The sequence below is a fragment of the Corvus hawaiiensis genome, chromosome 6 (genome assembly GCF_020740725.1).
Source record: "Corvus hawaiiensis isolate bCorHaw1 chromosome 6, bCorHaw1.pri.cur, whole genome shotgun sequence".
NCBI lineage: Eukaryota > Metazoa > Chordata > Aves > Passeriformes > Corvidae > Corvus > Corvus hawaiiensis.
In genome coordinates, this window is record NC_063218.1 from 41,243,334 (window position 1) to 41,259,386 (window position 16,053).

Below are 16,053 nucleotides of genomic sequence, written 5' to 3' on the forward strand. Positions count from 1 at the left end.
AACTTGTTTTTTTAAATGAAGCTTTTTATTCAATTGTTTAATAATAACTTAACTGTGCAGACAAAAGGAGGGACACACCAGATGTCTAGAATTTTTACATTTGTATGGCTTGGGGAATAAACTTTTTCAGGAAGATGAAAACTTTGATTCTTAATAGAATTAAATTTCATACTGATCCAAGCCAGGATAGGAACAAAGTAGGAAACATATAATTGCAATATTCACAGAATAGGTTCTTCTTCATTACGTCAGTTGTGGATGCTTGATCTTTGGCTCCTCACTGTAAATGAAATGAGAGAATACTTAGCTTTCAGAGGTCTCTGAACAAACCATAGCATCTCTAAAATATGTACATGCTAAATCACATTTTATCTGGCAGCTAAGATTGCTTTATATTTGTGGACACATCAAAGTGGGATGGGGAGTTTTTTACTTTTCTTTCCTTCCATAGCAACAGTGGACAGAAGTAGACACTACAAAGACACAATGCAAAATTGCTGGTTTGGTTTGGGTGTACAGTGAAGTTAGTGCATTTCAGTGGGTTCGTGCAAACTCTGTGTGCTTGTTCTTGTTCCATGGCAAATACAAGGCTGCATGGCACAGCTGAGCTTCCTTTCCCACCAACACAAGCTGCACCATTGCTGTAGGCTACACTCACATACAGGCATGCCTTTATTCCAGCTGGTACACACTATCTCTCAAGCCTGTGGTCACTTAATTGTTTTGTTGTGGCCTTAGCTCTTAATTAAGTGGGACTGAAGAAAATGTGTTCTAGCTGGATAGGTTCCAGGAATCCTGACCATGGAAATGCAGCCTCTCTTCTTGCCGTGGGGCTGGGTGACCTTGCCCACCATAGATCTGTCTCGCCCTCTGAACTGTGTGATTAAAAACTGCATCTTTTCCAGAGAAATGATATACTGAAATGCTGCATTACAATTTATTCTGTTTCTACTGTGCTAGTAACACTAGCAGTATCTTTAAATTGATTACCCTTTATTGGCATGTGCTTTGGACTGGCACATATCTGAGAGGGAAGGTGAACTGTGAATCACCTGGCTAACACCAGTTTTCCTGAGTGTGGCCCCATCTGCATAAATGAATAAATGTTGTCAGTGTAGAGCTGACCCATTATGTCAAAAGCAAGGAAGGAAGTGATGACCCTCGTGGAGAGCAACTCTTCAGTGTTTCTCCTGAGTGAATAGGAAGGTTGATTTGACACAGACTATTTCCCTTGCCATTCTCCTTGTTCTCAGACTTACCAGCAGTAAAGGTGGCTTGGAAACCAGAAGCTGTATGGGCACCATCTGTGATGAACTCTACGAGCATAAGATTACTAGAAGCAACTATGTCATTGGGTATCTTTGATCCACAGGTCTTGTCCATTAGAACTGGAGAAGACTTGCTGGATCCATCATAAACTTTAACATAGTCACCCTGACAGCCTCTAGTTTTCTGCAGCTGAAAGGCTTGAAAGTGCAGGGAAACCTGGAAGGAAAAAGAAAATCAGCTTTTAATATATAAGTATACTTCTTTCAGGGAATGTCCCTTCAAACAGACAGAATCTAAACTGTAGCCAAGCATGGACTAACAGACTGGAACTGCTTACCCAGCTTTGCCTCTCTTCCCCTGAGGTTGCAGGATTCAGATCTAATCACTGAATGCTCCCATGCTCAGGGTGCTTTGTCATGATTTTGCAAACCTCAAGCCCAACATATGGCAGTTTTTCAAAATCACAACTCTGCATTGTCTTTGCCTATACCTGGCTTAAGCACTTGAGAAGTAGAGACTAGTCTGAAATTTCTCTCATGGAGAAGATCCCATCTGGCAACTGCTGTACAGACAAAGCACAAGATGCTTAGCACAGAAAGAAGTTCAGCCATATTTCAAGATCACTATTAACCTGATTACCTTTCTGGATCGGGTTCGGAGGAGCCAGACACAGTTGGTATTATCTGAATAATTCTTTGGGTGGTTGGCAGATGTCAGTGACCCAGAAGGTCCATCAAGAATAGTGCTACAGCGACCTGGGGAAAAAATGCTTGCTTCAGCATCAGGATTGCAGAAGCTTTCAGTCATTCACAACTACAATCTCTTCAGAATGGACTGATCTCTGTTTTCTGATCTGTCAGCATTCATTTCAGAGTACTGGTACATCTTGACTAATATGAGGAATCATGTTGTCCTAATTTTCACATAATGCATCAAAGAGGAAAGTAAAGTAGTGCTTTGAAAAGTGTGACTTTTATTGATTACATCTGCCATTTAGCAAGAGATCTCTTTCTCCACCTCTATAAAGAGTGTGAGAGGTTTCAGTTCACTGCAGTTGGTGCCACTGTTTTCCACTGAGAAGGGAAAGTTAAACGATGTCAGAAGAGTCAAGCACAAATATGATGCCTCTGCAATGCTTAAATTCTAAGCTTAGGAGGAGCACTTGCGGTGCAAGAGGTAATACTTTATTCATCAGTTTTTTTCTCTTTGATTGAATAAATTTCTGTGATTGTATACAAAAATTTCTTCTAGCAGAGGTTAAATATAAAGAGTTTAAACATACAAACTTAGAGTTAAACATGCAAACTTAGAATGACAAACTTATGAAAACTGAACAAGGCAACATGAAACTGTTCTAGTTCAAAGGAGCATACAACTGTTTTGGTTTGGCTCAGGTCTTAAATATCAGCTGCCATGAGGAATGGTGATGTCTGGCTCTTTTGGGATTTATAATTGTCTGCTAAACTGCAAGAAACCAAATAATTCCATTGACGTTTACAATGTGGCAAGCAGTTAGTCCAGTTGCACAGCAGCCACTTATGTTAGTAGCAAATGTGCCTGATTTAATTTAGAGGCCATTTCCATTTTCTCACTAATCACAAAGTGCCTCCAGCTTCACCTTTGCATTTCCTCCCAGAGTAACCCTGGTGGGTACCAGGAATTTATGAGAACAGTCTCACAGTCTGATGAAAAACTGCTGTCTCTGCAACATGCCCAAATCTGAGTTGAAGATAGTGGGGTGCCTTTGAGATACTTACTGCAGTTGTAAAGTTTGTTGATTTTGGCCACATCCAAGTTGCTCATCCCCTGTCTCTGTCCAATATGTACTGATCCATCAGGAATGGGTACAATAGTTGCTTTCCCAGTGGTATTGGTGAATGTGTATCTGTAAAAACCCATGAGAAATTATGTTCTCTAAGCACCATAACTTCTTTCAGGATTCAATGGCATGCTTTGGAGGGAGAACAAGAACTGTACATAAGCTGTTGCTGTGACTAATAGTGCTCTTTAAATAGGTCTCATTGAGATGTCCAGCAGTAAGCAGAGTCAATGTCCAGATGCCCTTCTTTGATCCCAAGCCCAGCAGTGAAGTGGTCCCTAATAGGAAGCTAAGGGATAGTGAGTGTATCCCAGTCCTAGGGAGCAGCTTGTCTGAACTGACTCATGGTGCTTTTCTCAGAAGGTGAATGGGGGAAACCGGTAGTTAGGAGAGAGTTATGATAGAAACTAATTCTAATGTAAGATTTGAGTTCTGAAAATAGTAATGCCATGCTGCTACTTACGGGCCATAGTGCATTACTGAGGAGTAGTCATAGGGAAGACCCAGGTTGTTGGAGTTTTCGAATTTCTTGAAGTCTGGTCTGTCAGCTGTAATATATGATATTGTACTTAGAGTATGCTTCCTACCTACTCCCTTCAGGGAAGAAAGGAGAATTGGGAGCAGTAGGACGTGTCTACACCACTTCCTACATTGAGGAGTTCAAAGTACTTACCAGGACTGATGTACTCCCACATGATCTTTACATGTTTATCTCTGTCACTTCGAGAGTGTTCATGCAAAAAGCCCAGAGCATGCTCCAGTTCATGCTGAATTACTCCTTTCCACATGCAGCCTCCTTTCATCACAGAGACAGTCTGTCCACCTCCTACTCTCCCATAATTGGACCAGCAGCTGAGAGAGGCATTGAACAACAACAGAAGACTTAAGGAATTTTTATTGGTAGGCAGGCAAAGAGGCAGAGCAGAGAATCTTGCTTCACACCTCTTGTGGGAATGGAAGGATTCGTCATTCTCCACTATGATAGTCAGAGTATGCAGAGGCAAAAGTGACCATGGCTTATAAAAGAATGAAGAGTGTGATCATTGCTAAATCTTTCTGGAAGACTTTCATTAGCACAGAGGCTCCTGAATTCTGACTTTACCATTACTTTAACTCCCTTGAAATAACTTTTTTTTTTTCAAAATGCTAAACACTGTATCAGAGATGGAGCTAGGATGAATAACACTTTCAAGCTAACAAATGTTGAACAATTTTCTCATAGGCTCTAATTCTGAGCTTGATGGGCAACAGTGTGATTCAAAGAACTGTTTATTTCATAAGTTAAAATCAGTTTACTTGTGTAAATAGGACCTAGAGTAATCAATGTATGTTGTGCTCAAGTATGCATTATACCACACAGAAAATGTGAGTTTAGATATTCTTTCCACCTTAATGGTGCTTTTCCATGATTTGCATTACAGTGAGCTCCTGATGTACCTGATGAGCCCTTGCACTAATAAGGTATCCAAGGAGGATACCTTGGTGCTGTGATAAAACAAAAGCCTCTCTGAGGTCACACAGAATCAGTGTAGGAAAGGATTGAAAAACAGTGTAGAAATAACTTGTTAATTTATCATTCAACTCACCCATCAGCAGATCTAATACTGAGGTAGTCACGTTCTGCCTTGCGCTTCACAAAATTAATACAAGTAAGTGCTTCAAACTCTGCCATGGCATCATGAATCCCTTTTACATGACTCTCCTCTGGGGAAGAAAGGGTTAATTTAACATTAGCCTAGGTTCTTTCTTGTTTTTTTGCTCAGTACTGAATTTTGTTTAAGATTTTAACAACCTGGCATGAGATCCCCTTTATCCAGGTATTTGTCCAAATGTATTCAGGTGCCTCTTTTTTCAACTTAATTATAGTGGTGATTTTTGATGTATGTCCTTATTAGACACTTCGAGACAACTATAGGAAGCTGTTTTGCTGATGAAAAGCAGACCATTGAAGCCCCACTGTAATAGGCATAACCCTTATAAAGGCAGGTATTCTGACAGACACCATTAGAGGGAATGGTTATTGTAGTCTCCAAGAGACCAGTCCCAAAACATTATGGATGCAAAACTTCCCAATTAAATTTGATCTTTTTCTGGTTCAGGTAACTTAAAATTTATCTGTGCTTGCACAGCACAAGTAAAACCTTAGAATTGATTTATTCAACTGTTTGTGTGCTCACTAGATGTAAGTTTCTCTCTGAAGTGTATTGGATAAAATCCATTTAAAAAAAATTTTGAAATTTAAACCCACCATAAGTAGGATCCAACACATAGGGAATACGAACAATCCCATCACTGGACTGGGGCCAGTTGCAATGGCGACAGTTGATGGCACTGCGACTCCTTCGGGGAACTATGTCACCTTCCTGCAGGAACTGAGAGCTGTCTGGGGAGAGAGAAAGGGTGGAAACATCTGAACCATAGATTGCTGGACACTTGCTAAGCACACTTGGAAAAACAAGCAGTCACAAGAGAAAGAATGATGTTTTACTTTGGTACTATTTAAACATCCATCATGTGACACTGAATGAATGGCATCAAATATCTCCCCAGGAAGGTGCTGGGAAAAAGCAAGAGGTGCCAATAAGGAAACCCAAGAAGGTGGGCAAACCAAAAAGAAGAGTGTTGTCAGGAGAAAACTGTAGGAATATTTGGTGTCTCTTTGTAAAGACTACTTCAAGTAAAGCTACTTGAATGTGTCTCTTTGTAAAGACTACTTCAAGTAAAGCTACTTGAATGACTCTTGGAGGAGAAAATGTGAGAAAGACAAGCTGATAGATCAGGGAATGTTTGGAAGGATGAGGGAAGAGGAAGTCTTGAGCAGGGAGCATAGAACTGACTGCAGTTTATCTAGGAGTCTGTACTGCAAAGCCATATGATGACTGAATGCAAGCGATGGATGCTTCATTCAAGAAAAAGGCAGTTAAATAACAAAGCATCCAAATAGCCACATTTTCTCTTTATGTCCAAAGAATGACAAAGATATTGAAAACTAAAGCTGAAGACACTGTCTGAATAGTTTTCAGTTGCCTCCACACCTTCAGTACTGACAGAATAGTTTTGAGATGCTATCAGGCAGACCACGCAATAATCCCAGTGGTATCTCTTACACGGTGGTGCCTAAGATGGGAAAACCATTTGCACAGATTGTGGTAAGACATTGTACCTCCCACATCGCCCCCAAAGAGCAACAAAGACAGGCCCCTTATAGACAGGGATTTGGTGGCATTACCTTTGTTAACTTTCAGAATTTTGTCAAAAATATCTTCGTCCTCCTCATCAGTCTCTGTAGGCAAAGGAGATTCTATGCAGAAATACAAGAGTATCACTTTCTCATTCCCAGGGAAAATATGAGTCCTGATTTTTAATCTGATGATGCAGGATTTTTCCAGTGATGCACGTAAAACGTACAGAGCCTATTTAGGGACTGGAGGGATGTTCACTCATGTAGGTGTTTGTTCAGTGACACAATCTTGAGAACCTCCCAGCTGTGGTTATTTTGGCATTAATCTAGTCCCAAGAGCCATTCTCCTTCAATTATTCCATTGTCTCCCCTTTTTTTTCCCCTAGCCATCATAGTTTAAGTCTCAGATGGCAGAGTTTTACTTCCCTATGCACAACTCTCACTCAAATCCCCAACATAAGATACCAGAAGCAAAAATGGACAGAGAGCAGTCCTGCTACTTCTTACTGGACATGATGACCTCTTGAAAAACCCTTGAAACCAATGAAACTGGTATTCCTGTTCCATTGGTCAGACTGATGTCCTCAGCTAAGCCCAGCATCAGTGACTCCTAGGCCTAGCAAGCAAAACCAGCCAACTCTGCGTATTTTGCAACAAGTCTTGACATCAATAAAAAGCAGAAACACAGGACCTCTGTACTTCTTCGAACCTTTGGAAGTGACTTAATTCAGGACATTACTTAAGCAGAGCTATTTTTAGCAAAAGTACCAGCTGAGGCCAAGGCCAAGCAATTAGCAAAAACCAAGAGACTTTGCTTTGCATGAAACACTGTGGTGAGTGCATTCATTTAAAATTCCTCATAAAGGTTAATTTGTGTTAAGCATGTGCTGTTTTCTGGAGTAACTGAGTAGATAACAATTAGTATATCCTCTCAAATGCATACTTGCAGATGGAGTAATACATACCATATATATCCTCTTGTGTAGTAACCTGCAAGAACAACACATTAGTATTATCTCACAATTTATAATATAACATTAAATTAAATAATATAACAAATAAATTATCAACAGCATCCAGGCTACCACTAGAAGTATCTTTCACCAATGCAGCTTTTATCTACTTTGCCATGTGTAAAGAAGTACCATGGGGTGGTAGATGTTCTTCTTTGGTACCTTGGCAAATAGGGATATCATAAAGGGAAATGCAATCTGAAGTGTGGAATAAGTTTCAGATACACTCTGAGGAGCTGTTGAGTGAAGAAGACTGTGCTGCACAGATGTAGCTACAGGTGGAGTACAAGAGTCCTGACCTTACTTTCCACAATGATGAACCCACAGTGATCACAAGAGCTGAATTAGCTTTCCTTACCTCAGTAGGTTCTGTTGCTGCAAAAAAAAAAAAAGAGAGACAAGCAAAAGGGACAAATTAGATTCTGAATGCAACTTCACAGTGTTCAGTAGGATGGACCTCCTCAGCTGTGGGAATGCCTTTGGCAGATCCCTTTGCATGGAGGGGAATGGAGCGCACTAGCTGATGCACAGGCAGAGAAATTAAAAAGATACTTAGTCAAACAGCTATGAAAATTCCTAGTAGATTGTGCTGAGAGACAGAATCCTGGTCATTTACCATCTAAGAATCAGCAAAGCATTTTATCAGCTTCAGTGTGGAAAAAGAAACACAAAAGAAACCAGTGACAAAAAAATGCTTTGTCCCCAGACTTCTCTGCAACAGGTGCAGGCTAACCAGCTCAACAATATCCTCTGGTTTCACAGTGTCAAAGAATAAAGTTATAACATGGGGTGGAGGCTATAATTTAGCATGAGGAAAATAATCTCAGCTTCAGTATGTAACTGACAGCAGCTTGGTATCGTTCTGGGTCCTAAGGTGCCTTTCTACTGTGATGCCCTCTGATTTTTACCAAATATCGGATTCTAGACACAAACCAGATGTGAAAATCTGACCTGATGTATAAATTTCTATCTTCACTGTTATAATATCAAAAAACTTTAAAAATTGGAAGGACCTCCAGAGGTCATCAGTTTGTCTGCTTTCCCTAAGGCAGAAAGAGTTTTATCTAAATTATTCCTGCCCATAGTTTGTTTGACCTGTTCTTAAGTATGATGGATATGTTGCAAGCCTATCTGGCAATCTCTTCCAGTTTCCTAATAATTGCAGTCTTCCTTGTCAAGGTATGAAACAATTTTGTTTTTCCTATTCAACACTGAAACAGAGAACACTCATGTAAACAGTTATTATTTCCAAGCCCACCTATGCCCCAGTTTTTGACCATATTCTTTTTCAATAAAATATATGCCAAGCTCTATCACACCTTGCAGCACCTTTCCCTTTTCATAGTTATTGCTCAAACACAGACTCTATCTAGCACCTGCAACAGAATTGCTTTTATTGAGCCAAAAATATTTCAGTCTGTGTTTTCAGACTGTTACTTCAGTTATATGGCAGTGGAAGTCCACTGTAATGATGGTGGTTTATTACAGAAAAGTTCAGTCAGTTCCCACCAGCTGCATCAGAGAGATCCATGGCATCTAAACACATTCTGCAGGGAGGCACATTTTTGAGATGGGTTGACCAGATTCAGAATTTATGCACCCAAGAGGCACTAGATTAATTGAGTAGTCAAAGTCAGTGGAAATTAGGCTCCAGATTCCTAGGCACATAAAGCCTGCAACTTCTTTTTAAAACCGAAATGAGACACCAGAGAAGGCATCTGCCATCTCCTTGATGAAATGAACATCTGGTGTGACAGGGCTTTCAAAATTATACAGCTCATTTTTCCCTTCACTGTAGATGCTGAAGGATGTCTCAAAAGGCACAAAAAGCAGTACCAATGATAAATTAAAACTCATTGTATGCATTTGTCCCAATAAACCTGCAACTTTGAGTCTGAGCACCTCGAACTTGAGCAAGCATGCCCCTTGGTCCCTTCTAAATTTACTGAGCAGTAATTTTACAACATCCCTTTTTTCCATGCCATAAATGACATTTCAATAGAAGAATTTGTCAATTTTCTTTTGTCACTTGCTTTGACTATGTCAAGCAAATTTTTCCAAGGTGTCATCTTCTTACACACATCACACCCAGCCTGTTAGTTTCCTGCTGTAAAGTCTGCCTACAGTTTTCTTTCCATTGACCTCTGAAGATCTGCAATTTTCTCCTCATATTTTGCAAGTTAACAAAAGCTGTTCAGCTGAGCCTGTTCCAAAGCAGAACAAAGCAAAGCTTTCTTTGATGCCTGACATCCCTTTCTCTTACAGCTGCAACGAGGTAGGCAAGGAGGCAAATGATTAGCAGTCTTATTATAACATTCAACTTAATGAAAAGGTATCAAGATGTCTAATTAAAATTTTATTTTCAAGCCTGTGAAAGCACATCTGAATTAACCTAATAAACCATACCCCAAAAGTCTGTGTAAAGCACATCTTTGTGAAAACACATCTGCACTCAGCTCAATAACAAGTTATGAAACATAGCCTTTTTCAAAAGGCCTGTGTCAGTGCTTTCATATGCTCTAAAAACAAGTAAAAACCATCTATGTAATAAACAGTCAAGAAATAACAGTTGTTTTTAAAATACAGTATAAATCCTACTTACTTGCTGTGCTGTTTTCATAGTTCTCCTGCAAAACCAACAGGTAAAAGGCATTATTCTTCCATAGCTAACAAATGCAGCAACAATAGCATCAAAATAAGGATGAAAGGAGGAACTAAATTATTAGATTGCCCTTATTTATTATTATATTACTAATATATTCTTGCACGAAATTTATCAAAGTGGGCCTTCACGGCTTCAGTCCCAGAAGAACAGATCAGCTAGAAGATGGAGCACAGCTGTATGGAGCTGCTCTCACCTGGATAGGGAAGCCCAGAGTAGCGTGAAGCAGAAATGCAGCGAAGACCAGGAACCTCTTGAGATCCATTGTGCAGTGGGGACAGACCACCAGTGCGAGTCCTCACCTCTGCCCGCCCAGGAGCGCTGCCGCTAGATATACCAGCAGAGCCTGCTCTGCCTGGCCTGAGAACTCCTGCCCCAGCCAATGGGAATCTCAGCAGGAAGCGAACTTCTTTTGCTGCCTCAACAGCCAGTTTAGCCTCTGGGCATCTCCCGGTGCTGCGCTATCGCTGTCACCACCATCTGTAGCATCCCCAGGCCTCCCGCGGTCCTTCGGGCTGCTCTCTAGAGCTGGCTCAGCCTCGTGCTTCTGCTGCCATGCACTTCCTCTGCTTCTTGTAGGATCTTTCCTGAAATGTTCAGAGGAAGCCCTTGTTCCTGGATAGCTTTCCAGAGTACTGGATTGTTAGGATTTCAGAGGGTAGGTGACTTTTTCCTTTATGTCACTGAGATTATGGGAGGCCGTGACAGTATTGTGCTGCTTTGAAATGTACAACACATGGTTACTCAGTGAGCTTATGACTGTGTCTTCCCTGAGAGGACACCCTTCGTCTTCTCACCTTATGGTTCTATATATATTTTTAGTTTTTCCTCTGTGTTTCTTGATGTTTCACCACATCAGGAACGTCTCCTGTGTTCCATTATTTCTGGCAGTCTGACAGTAATAGGTGTCCCTACGAGTTTTGTGACCAGCAATCAGAGAGGGGGAAAGAGAGCAGCAGCATAAGCAGCACTTACTCATTTTGAGAATGATTAACAGATTTGCTTTGCAGGGGTGCACTTGTCCAGAAATGGATGTAGGAAGCAATGAGCAGATCTAGCTAGGAATGCTTGTAGGAGGCAAACCAAAAACCACTGAGCCTCCTATCACAGCAACCTCTTCTCACAGCAAAGCTCTGCTTAGTGAACCATTTGCTGAAGCTGCTGTAGCTGGGAAAGCGTCTGGTCTCTGATACACTTTTGCTTTGTGTCAGAGCGCGTTTTCCATGCATGGAAAAGGAAACTGAATCATAAAATGCACTGGTTCTGTCTCTAGAACATGCTAGTGCTCAGATACCCTCAGAGTGAGTTTTAAATCCACTCACACTGTTATTCCTTATTTCTGTATTGAATAAAATGTTCTAGAAATTCTCCATGTTGGTGAATGAATCAAGAAGCAGCAGGAAGCTTTCCATCTATTTGTCTCGAAATCATACCCAGTCAAGAGTAGGAGTTAGATGGAAATGCGATCTGAATTGTGTTGGAGGGGGTTACTCTTTATTTTAGTGATGGAATATTCGCAGTGCACACTGCTGACTAATTTAAGAAAGTCTGGATTGGCGAAGTCAAGGGATAAACTTTTGTCACCCCCACAGGGAGGCAGCACAGGGGGATATTACTTTTCCTTTTCTATCTCTGCACACTGGCTGGAGGAATGTATGCCCTAGGCATGGGTTAGTACACAGCAGGGTAGCAGATGGACCTTGTGACCATGAAAGAGCATCAAGCAGCCATTGTCTGCATGCTAATCCTGCTGTGTGTCCTTTGTGCACATAAATGTTCTCAATAAGCAGTGCTAAGTGTCTGTTTTTAATATTTATGTTTCAGAGGCATGAAAATCTTCCTTGTGCTGAAGCAAAGCTGTGCAGCTCTGGTCTGCAGTGGGACAATGGTTCTCCATGTTTCTCACTCAACACAAGGACAAAACAAAAGTCCATGATGCCAGATACCGTGGCATGCCAAAACCATACCAAAAACACACTGCAAAATGGGGCTTGCACATAACCTGCTTCCATTAGAGTTATGGGGGGAAAAAAGGAAAAATCAGACCACTCTCAGGGAAAACGAGTCCAGGAGAAAAAGGAAAGATGAGAAGTAGTGAGGGCATAAAATAAACTTTAAAAGCAAGTTAGGAAGGTTGGTAGCATCTTTGTAGCATGTTTTTGGGAAAATACTACTCCTGGATGACTGATTATCTGCATGTGCTCAGGAAAGAGTGAGGGAACTGGGCTGGCAAAAATGATGCAGCATGTTTTATCCTAAACATGTGACTATGCTGGCATACTAAACAGTCCATGAAATAGACTGCTGCATGCCACGTTTTTCCATAAGCTAACAAGTAGTGCTGATGGTGGAGATGGCTATTTGGGATCAAGGATGTGGCTATAAATGCTGCAGCTGGCAAAGTACACAGAGCAGAGCGAGGGGAAGTGCTGGCACTCACGGCTCCTGCCAGTTCTGAAGATCTTATCACCTTTGGTTTGTGCCTGGTATTTAGATTCAATGTTTGGTTATTTTCCAAAGTGTGGTATTCATGGGGGAGGAATTGTCAGCAGACCTGTTTTCACTAGTCAAAAAACACTCTAATTTATTGAGATATTGCAAAAATAGGACATAGTTTTACTAGCTAAAATAAAGCTTGTACCTCTACTAGAGAAAGTGTCACAGAAATTGTTTTGAACCTTTAGGAACCAAACAAGGACTTCACAAAGAGATGCTCTCTTTGCATGCGTACAAGAAAAGCATGTGGGAAATGTTGTCAGGCCCGAGTTCTCCTGTCAGTATATCCCAGTTTTTGGTGGACAGTAGGGACTCCATAGATTTTGAACATGTGAACAACTCTTAGCAGGTGTCCAAAACTAATAACAAAATGCTAAGAAGTACTTGGACAGTGTCATAGTCTGCAAGAAGTCTTCAGCAAAAATAGCACTTCTCCTAAATGACCACTACAAAACTTGGAGTTATGCCTGAGGACATAGGCTGGTTTGCAGAAATCTGTAGGCATAACCAAGAAAATAATATATCTACACACCAATTAAAAAAAAAAAAAATTTCTCTTCTGTTGATGTGGGAATTCACTGCAAATGTACATAGTCAAAATCAAAACAGCAGATGTATAAAAGCTACAACACTTCTGAGGAAATCTTTCAGATTTTGTTCAGTCATATGTCATTTAGTTATATGTGTAATATGGTTATTCTCTTTGGAATCTTTCACTGTAAACAGCTCCCAAAATATAATGTAAACCATCAAGATTTAATTGGGGAAAGAAATTGCACTAATTTCTACTAATTGCTGTATCATAAAATGCAGGAAAAAAATAATTCCAGGAACTAATAGAAACCTTTATGTCAAACAGCTTGTGGAAGTTATGTGATAGTTACCATAACTGATTCATGGTAAGATACTTACTAATCTTGAAAGTTTAAAATCGTCCACCTTTACCAAAACCAACCATTGAAGCAATGGTATGGACCACAACACATAACTGAAATTTCTGTGGATTGGCATCACATGAATAAACACCACACAATTACATATGCAATCTGGGGTTAATGACAAACCTGAACCAGGAATATATTATTTTAGCTAGAATTGCTCAGTATCCTTTCCCAGGAATGTCTGCTTTGTGCAGCATTTCAGTATTTTGGCTCACTTTCATTTGGAAAATGAATTCTGGCTTCCACTGACTTCTGGGTTCATGAGCTATGAACTCCTGTCCTCTGGCCAGAAGTCTGCTGCAGTGCAGTGCTTTCAGCTCAGTGCTTTTTGTCTCCCCCTCACTAATTCCAAGTGCCCTAATCAGAAAAATAGCTTCCTTTTCTGTGGTGTCTTTATGATCAGATACTTTTCAGATACAAATCAGTCCTCACACAAGCTTTCTCTGTGCTGGCTTAAACGACTTTCAGTCCTTTAGTCTAATAATTCCACTCTTCTTGGTTCTAGAATTACATTTCGATTCCTTCCAAGTTGCCTGGACCTTTTTGGAAGTGCAGTGATTAGGAGTGGACAATTTCAGTGGAATTCATGTCAGCTGCTACTGCACTTTGCTGGTGAAAAGTAGTATTATTGAAGTGCTGGCAGCTCCTGAGGATTTCACAAGTAACCAGCACAGACTTCAAGTGCCTATATTGGAGACTGACATGTGTTATGAAAGACAGCTCTAGGCAAGTCAAAGTGGAGTTAGAAGCTGTTTTCCAGTGCCCAAGACCATACCTGTCGCATCCATAGATTTACTTGTCCTTCATGTCCCTCTTCACACTTCTTTGGATCCTACCTCCCAGAGAGGACCTGGAGTTGTTGGGATTCCTGTTACCTTTTCTGTTTTGCTTTCAATTTTTGAGGGCTTCCATGTCATTGCTAACACCATCTGGACCAATGAATCCACGTGGTCTGTAGGTTCTTTAGCAAAACACTGACACATCCTCCATGATATTATTGACAAGCTCCAGCTGCAGTCCTAGCCCTGACTGTTTATTGAAAGAACCCAAACCTAAAATGATGAATATTGGCTTGCTATTGGTTAGTCACTTTTCTATTCAAAGAGCCAAACCTAGAAACTTTAAACTTCAGTCTGTCATCAGAAGAAGGACAATGAAGAAAAAGATCTTTTTTTTGTGATAGATTCTTCTTTACAAAAGAAAAATATGCAGTTAGAAAAAAACCTAATAAATATGTTGGAATAGTCAAAACACTGTAACTTCTAAAATAAAAGTTGAAAACAAGTTGATTTTAATTTCAAAATCTGATTTCAAGGCCAAATTTAGCAAAGCATAATCTAGCAATTAAACTAGCATTTTTTTTTGTAATGATATGTGGTCCAATGGCTATTTGGACTGAGGGATGGGGAATGGAAGTGATGAAACTGGAACTTTAATTTGGACAATTTTAGTAATGAAGTTCTGATTGCCTTGAAAAAAAACAACAAATTCCTTTCTTTTATCAGGAGAAGCCATCTGATTTGTCTGCTGCCCTTAGGTGAAGAAAGGATGGATCAAAGGGTTTACATGATGTTTCCAGCCTGCAGAGCAATGTTATGCTGATTGCAAAGGAATCCATGTAATGGTGTAAGGTGCAAGTTGTTTGAGCGGTGCCTGGGGTCATTTTGGTCTCTTTGCCCTCTGAAGGGAGACACGCCATCACCCAGTGCTGCCCCAGCTCGGGAGATCTCCTTGTGACAGATTATGAAATGCCAGCCAGCTCCCCTGCTTGGTTTGATCTCCTGTGTCCTTTTGCTTACGGGGAAGCTTTTGCTTACAGTAACCGTGCCATGAAAGTTACCCTTGTGAGTGCTTGCTTGGCAATTTAACTAAGGGAGAAGAAATTTCTCATGTCTACCTCTCCGATGAGTGCATGGGAGCTGCCTGTGTGTGCTGTAAGTGGAAAGCACATCTCTGCCTCTGCGGTACACAGATCTGCCTGATAAAGAGTCCATTGGTGATTGGGTATTGTCCCTTGCTCAAATATCACTGCTCTGACTTCTTTTTCCTTTCTCCCTCATCAGAAAGGCTGTCTGTGCTCTCTGACTGTGCTGCTTGTCTCAATACATGTCTCAATACCTTTGCTTGTTATTCACATATTGGCTTCTCAGCTGTCCTCAGCAGGATTTTTTAATATTTCAGTGGGAGTCTCGAGAAGGCTGTTTCACTCTTACTGTTCTTTTCTAATGCCAGTTCCCTGCACAATGGGAATTGCACCCATTCACCAGGTTAGCTTATGGCTTGCTTTGCTTCTGGGACGATGATCTGTAGCTCCTCTCATGTCTCCTGAACACCCTGCCACTTCTGACTTTACCTGGACGCAAGAAAAGTACTTTAGGAAAAGAAAGCACAGCTCTTATAGCCCCTGTTTTGTTTTAAGCAAGCTGCTATCCAAATAGATACTGGTGGCTAAATATTAACATTGGAAAGATTACCTGATAATAAACTTCAAAGTTATTAAAACAAAGAATCTGCTTTCATGTTCCATGAGTCTTTTGCCAAAGAGAGCATTTGCCTCCAAAGAAGCAACCAGTGATCTCTAAAGCTTCGACCAAAATAATTGATGCAGCGTGGATTCCCGAGTGTGCAGGACAGCCAGCAGTGTGTTTTGCTCAGTGTCTGTTGTGAGCATG

At 40.7% G+C, this 16,053-nt stretch overlaps 1 protein-coding gene across 1 annotated transcript; it reads right to left on the bottom strand.

Annotated features, from left to right (window-relative positions):
• Positions 1–28: 28 nt before the first annotated feature.
• Positions 29–13,141, bottom strand: LOC125328201 (astacin-like metalloendopeptidase). Its single transcript, XM_048308496.1, has 13 exons — positions 10,141–13,141; positions 9,885–9,909; positions 7,641–7,657; positions 7,235–7,259; positions 6,318–6,389; positions 5,337–5,471; positions 4,675–4,792; positions 3,762–3,940; positions 3,552–3,636; positions 3,027–3,154; positions 1,909–2,024; positions 1,260–1,485; positions 29–280 (listed from the first exon to the last, which is right to left on the bottom strand). Exons 1-13 carry the CDS (start codon positions 10,207–10,209, stop codon positions 249–251), a joined length of 1,227 nt encoding a protein of 408 aa, XP_048164453.1. The 5' UTR covers positions 10,210–13,141; the 3' UTR covers positions 29–248.
• Positions 13,142–16,053: the final 2,912 nt, after the last annotated feature.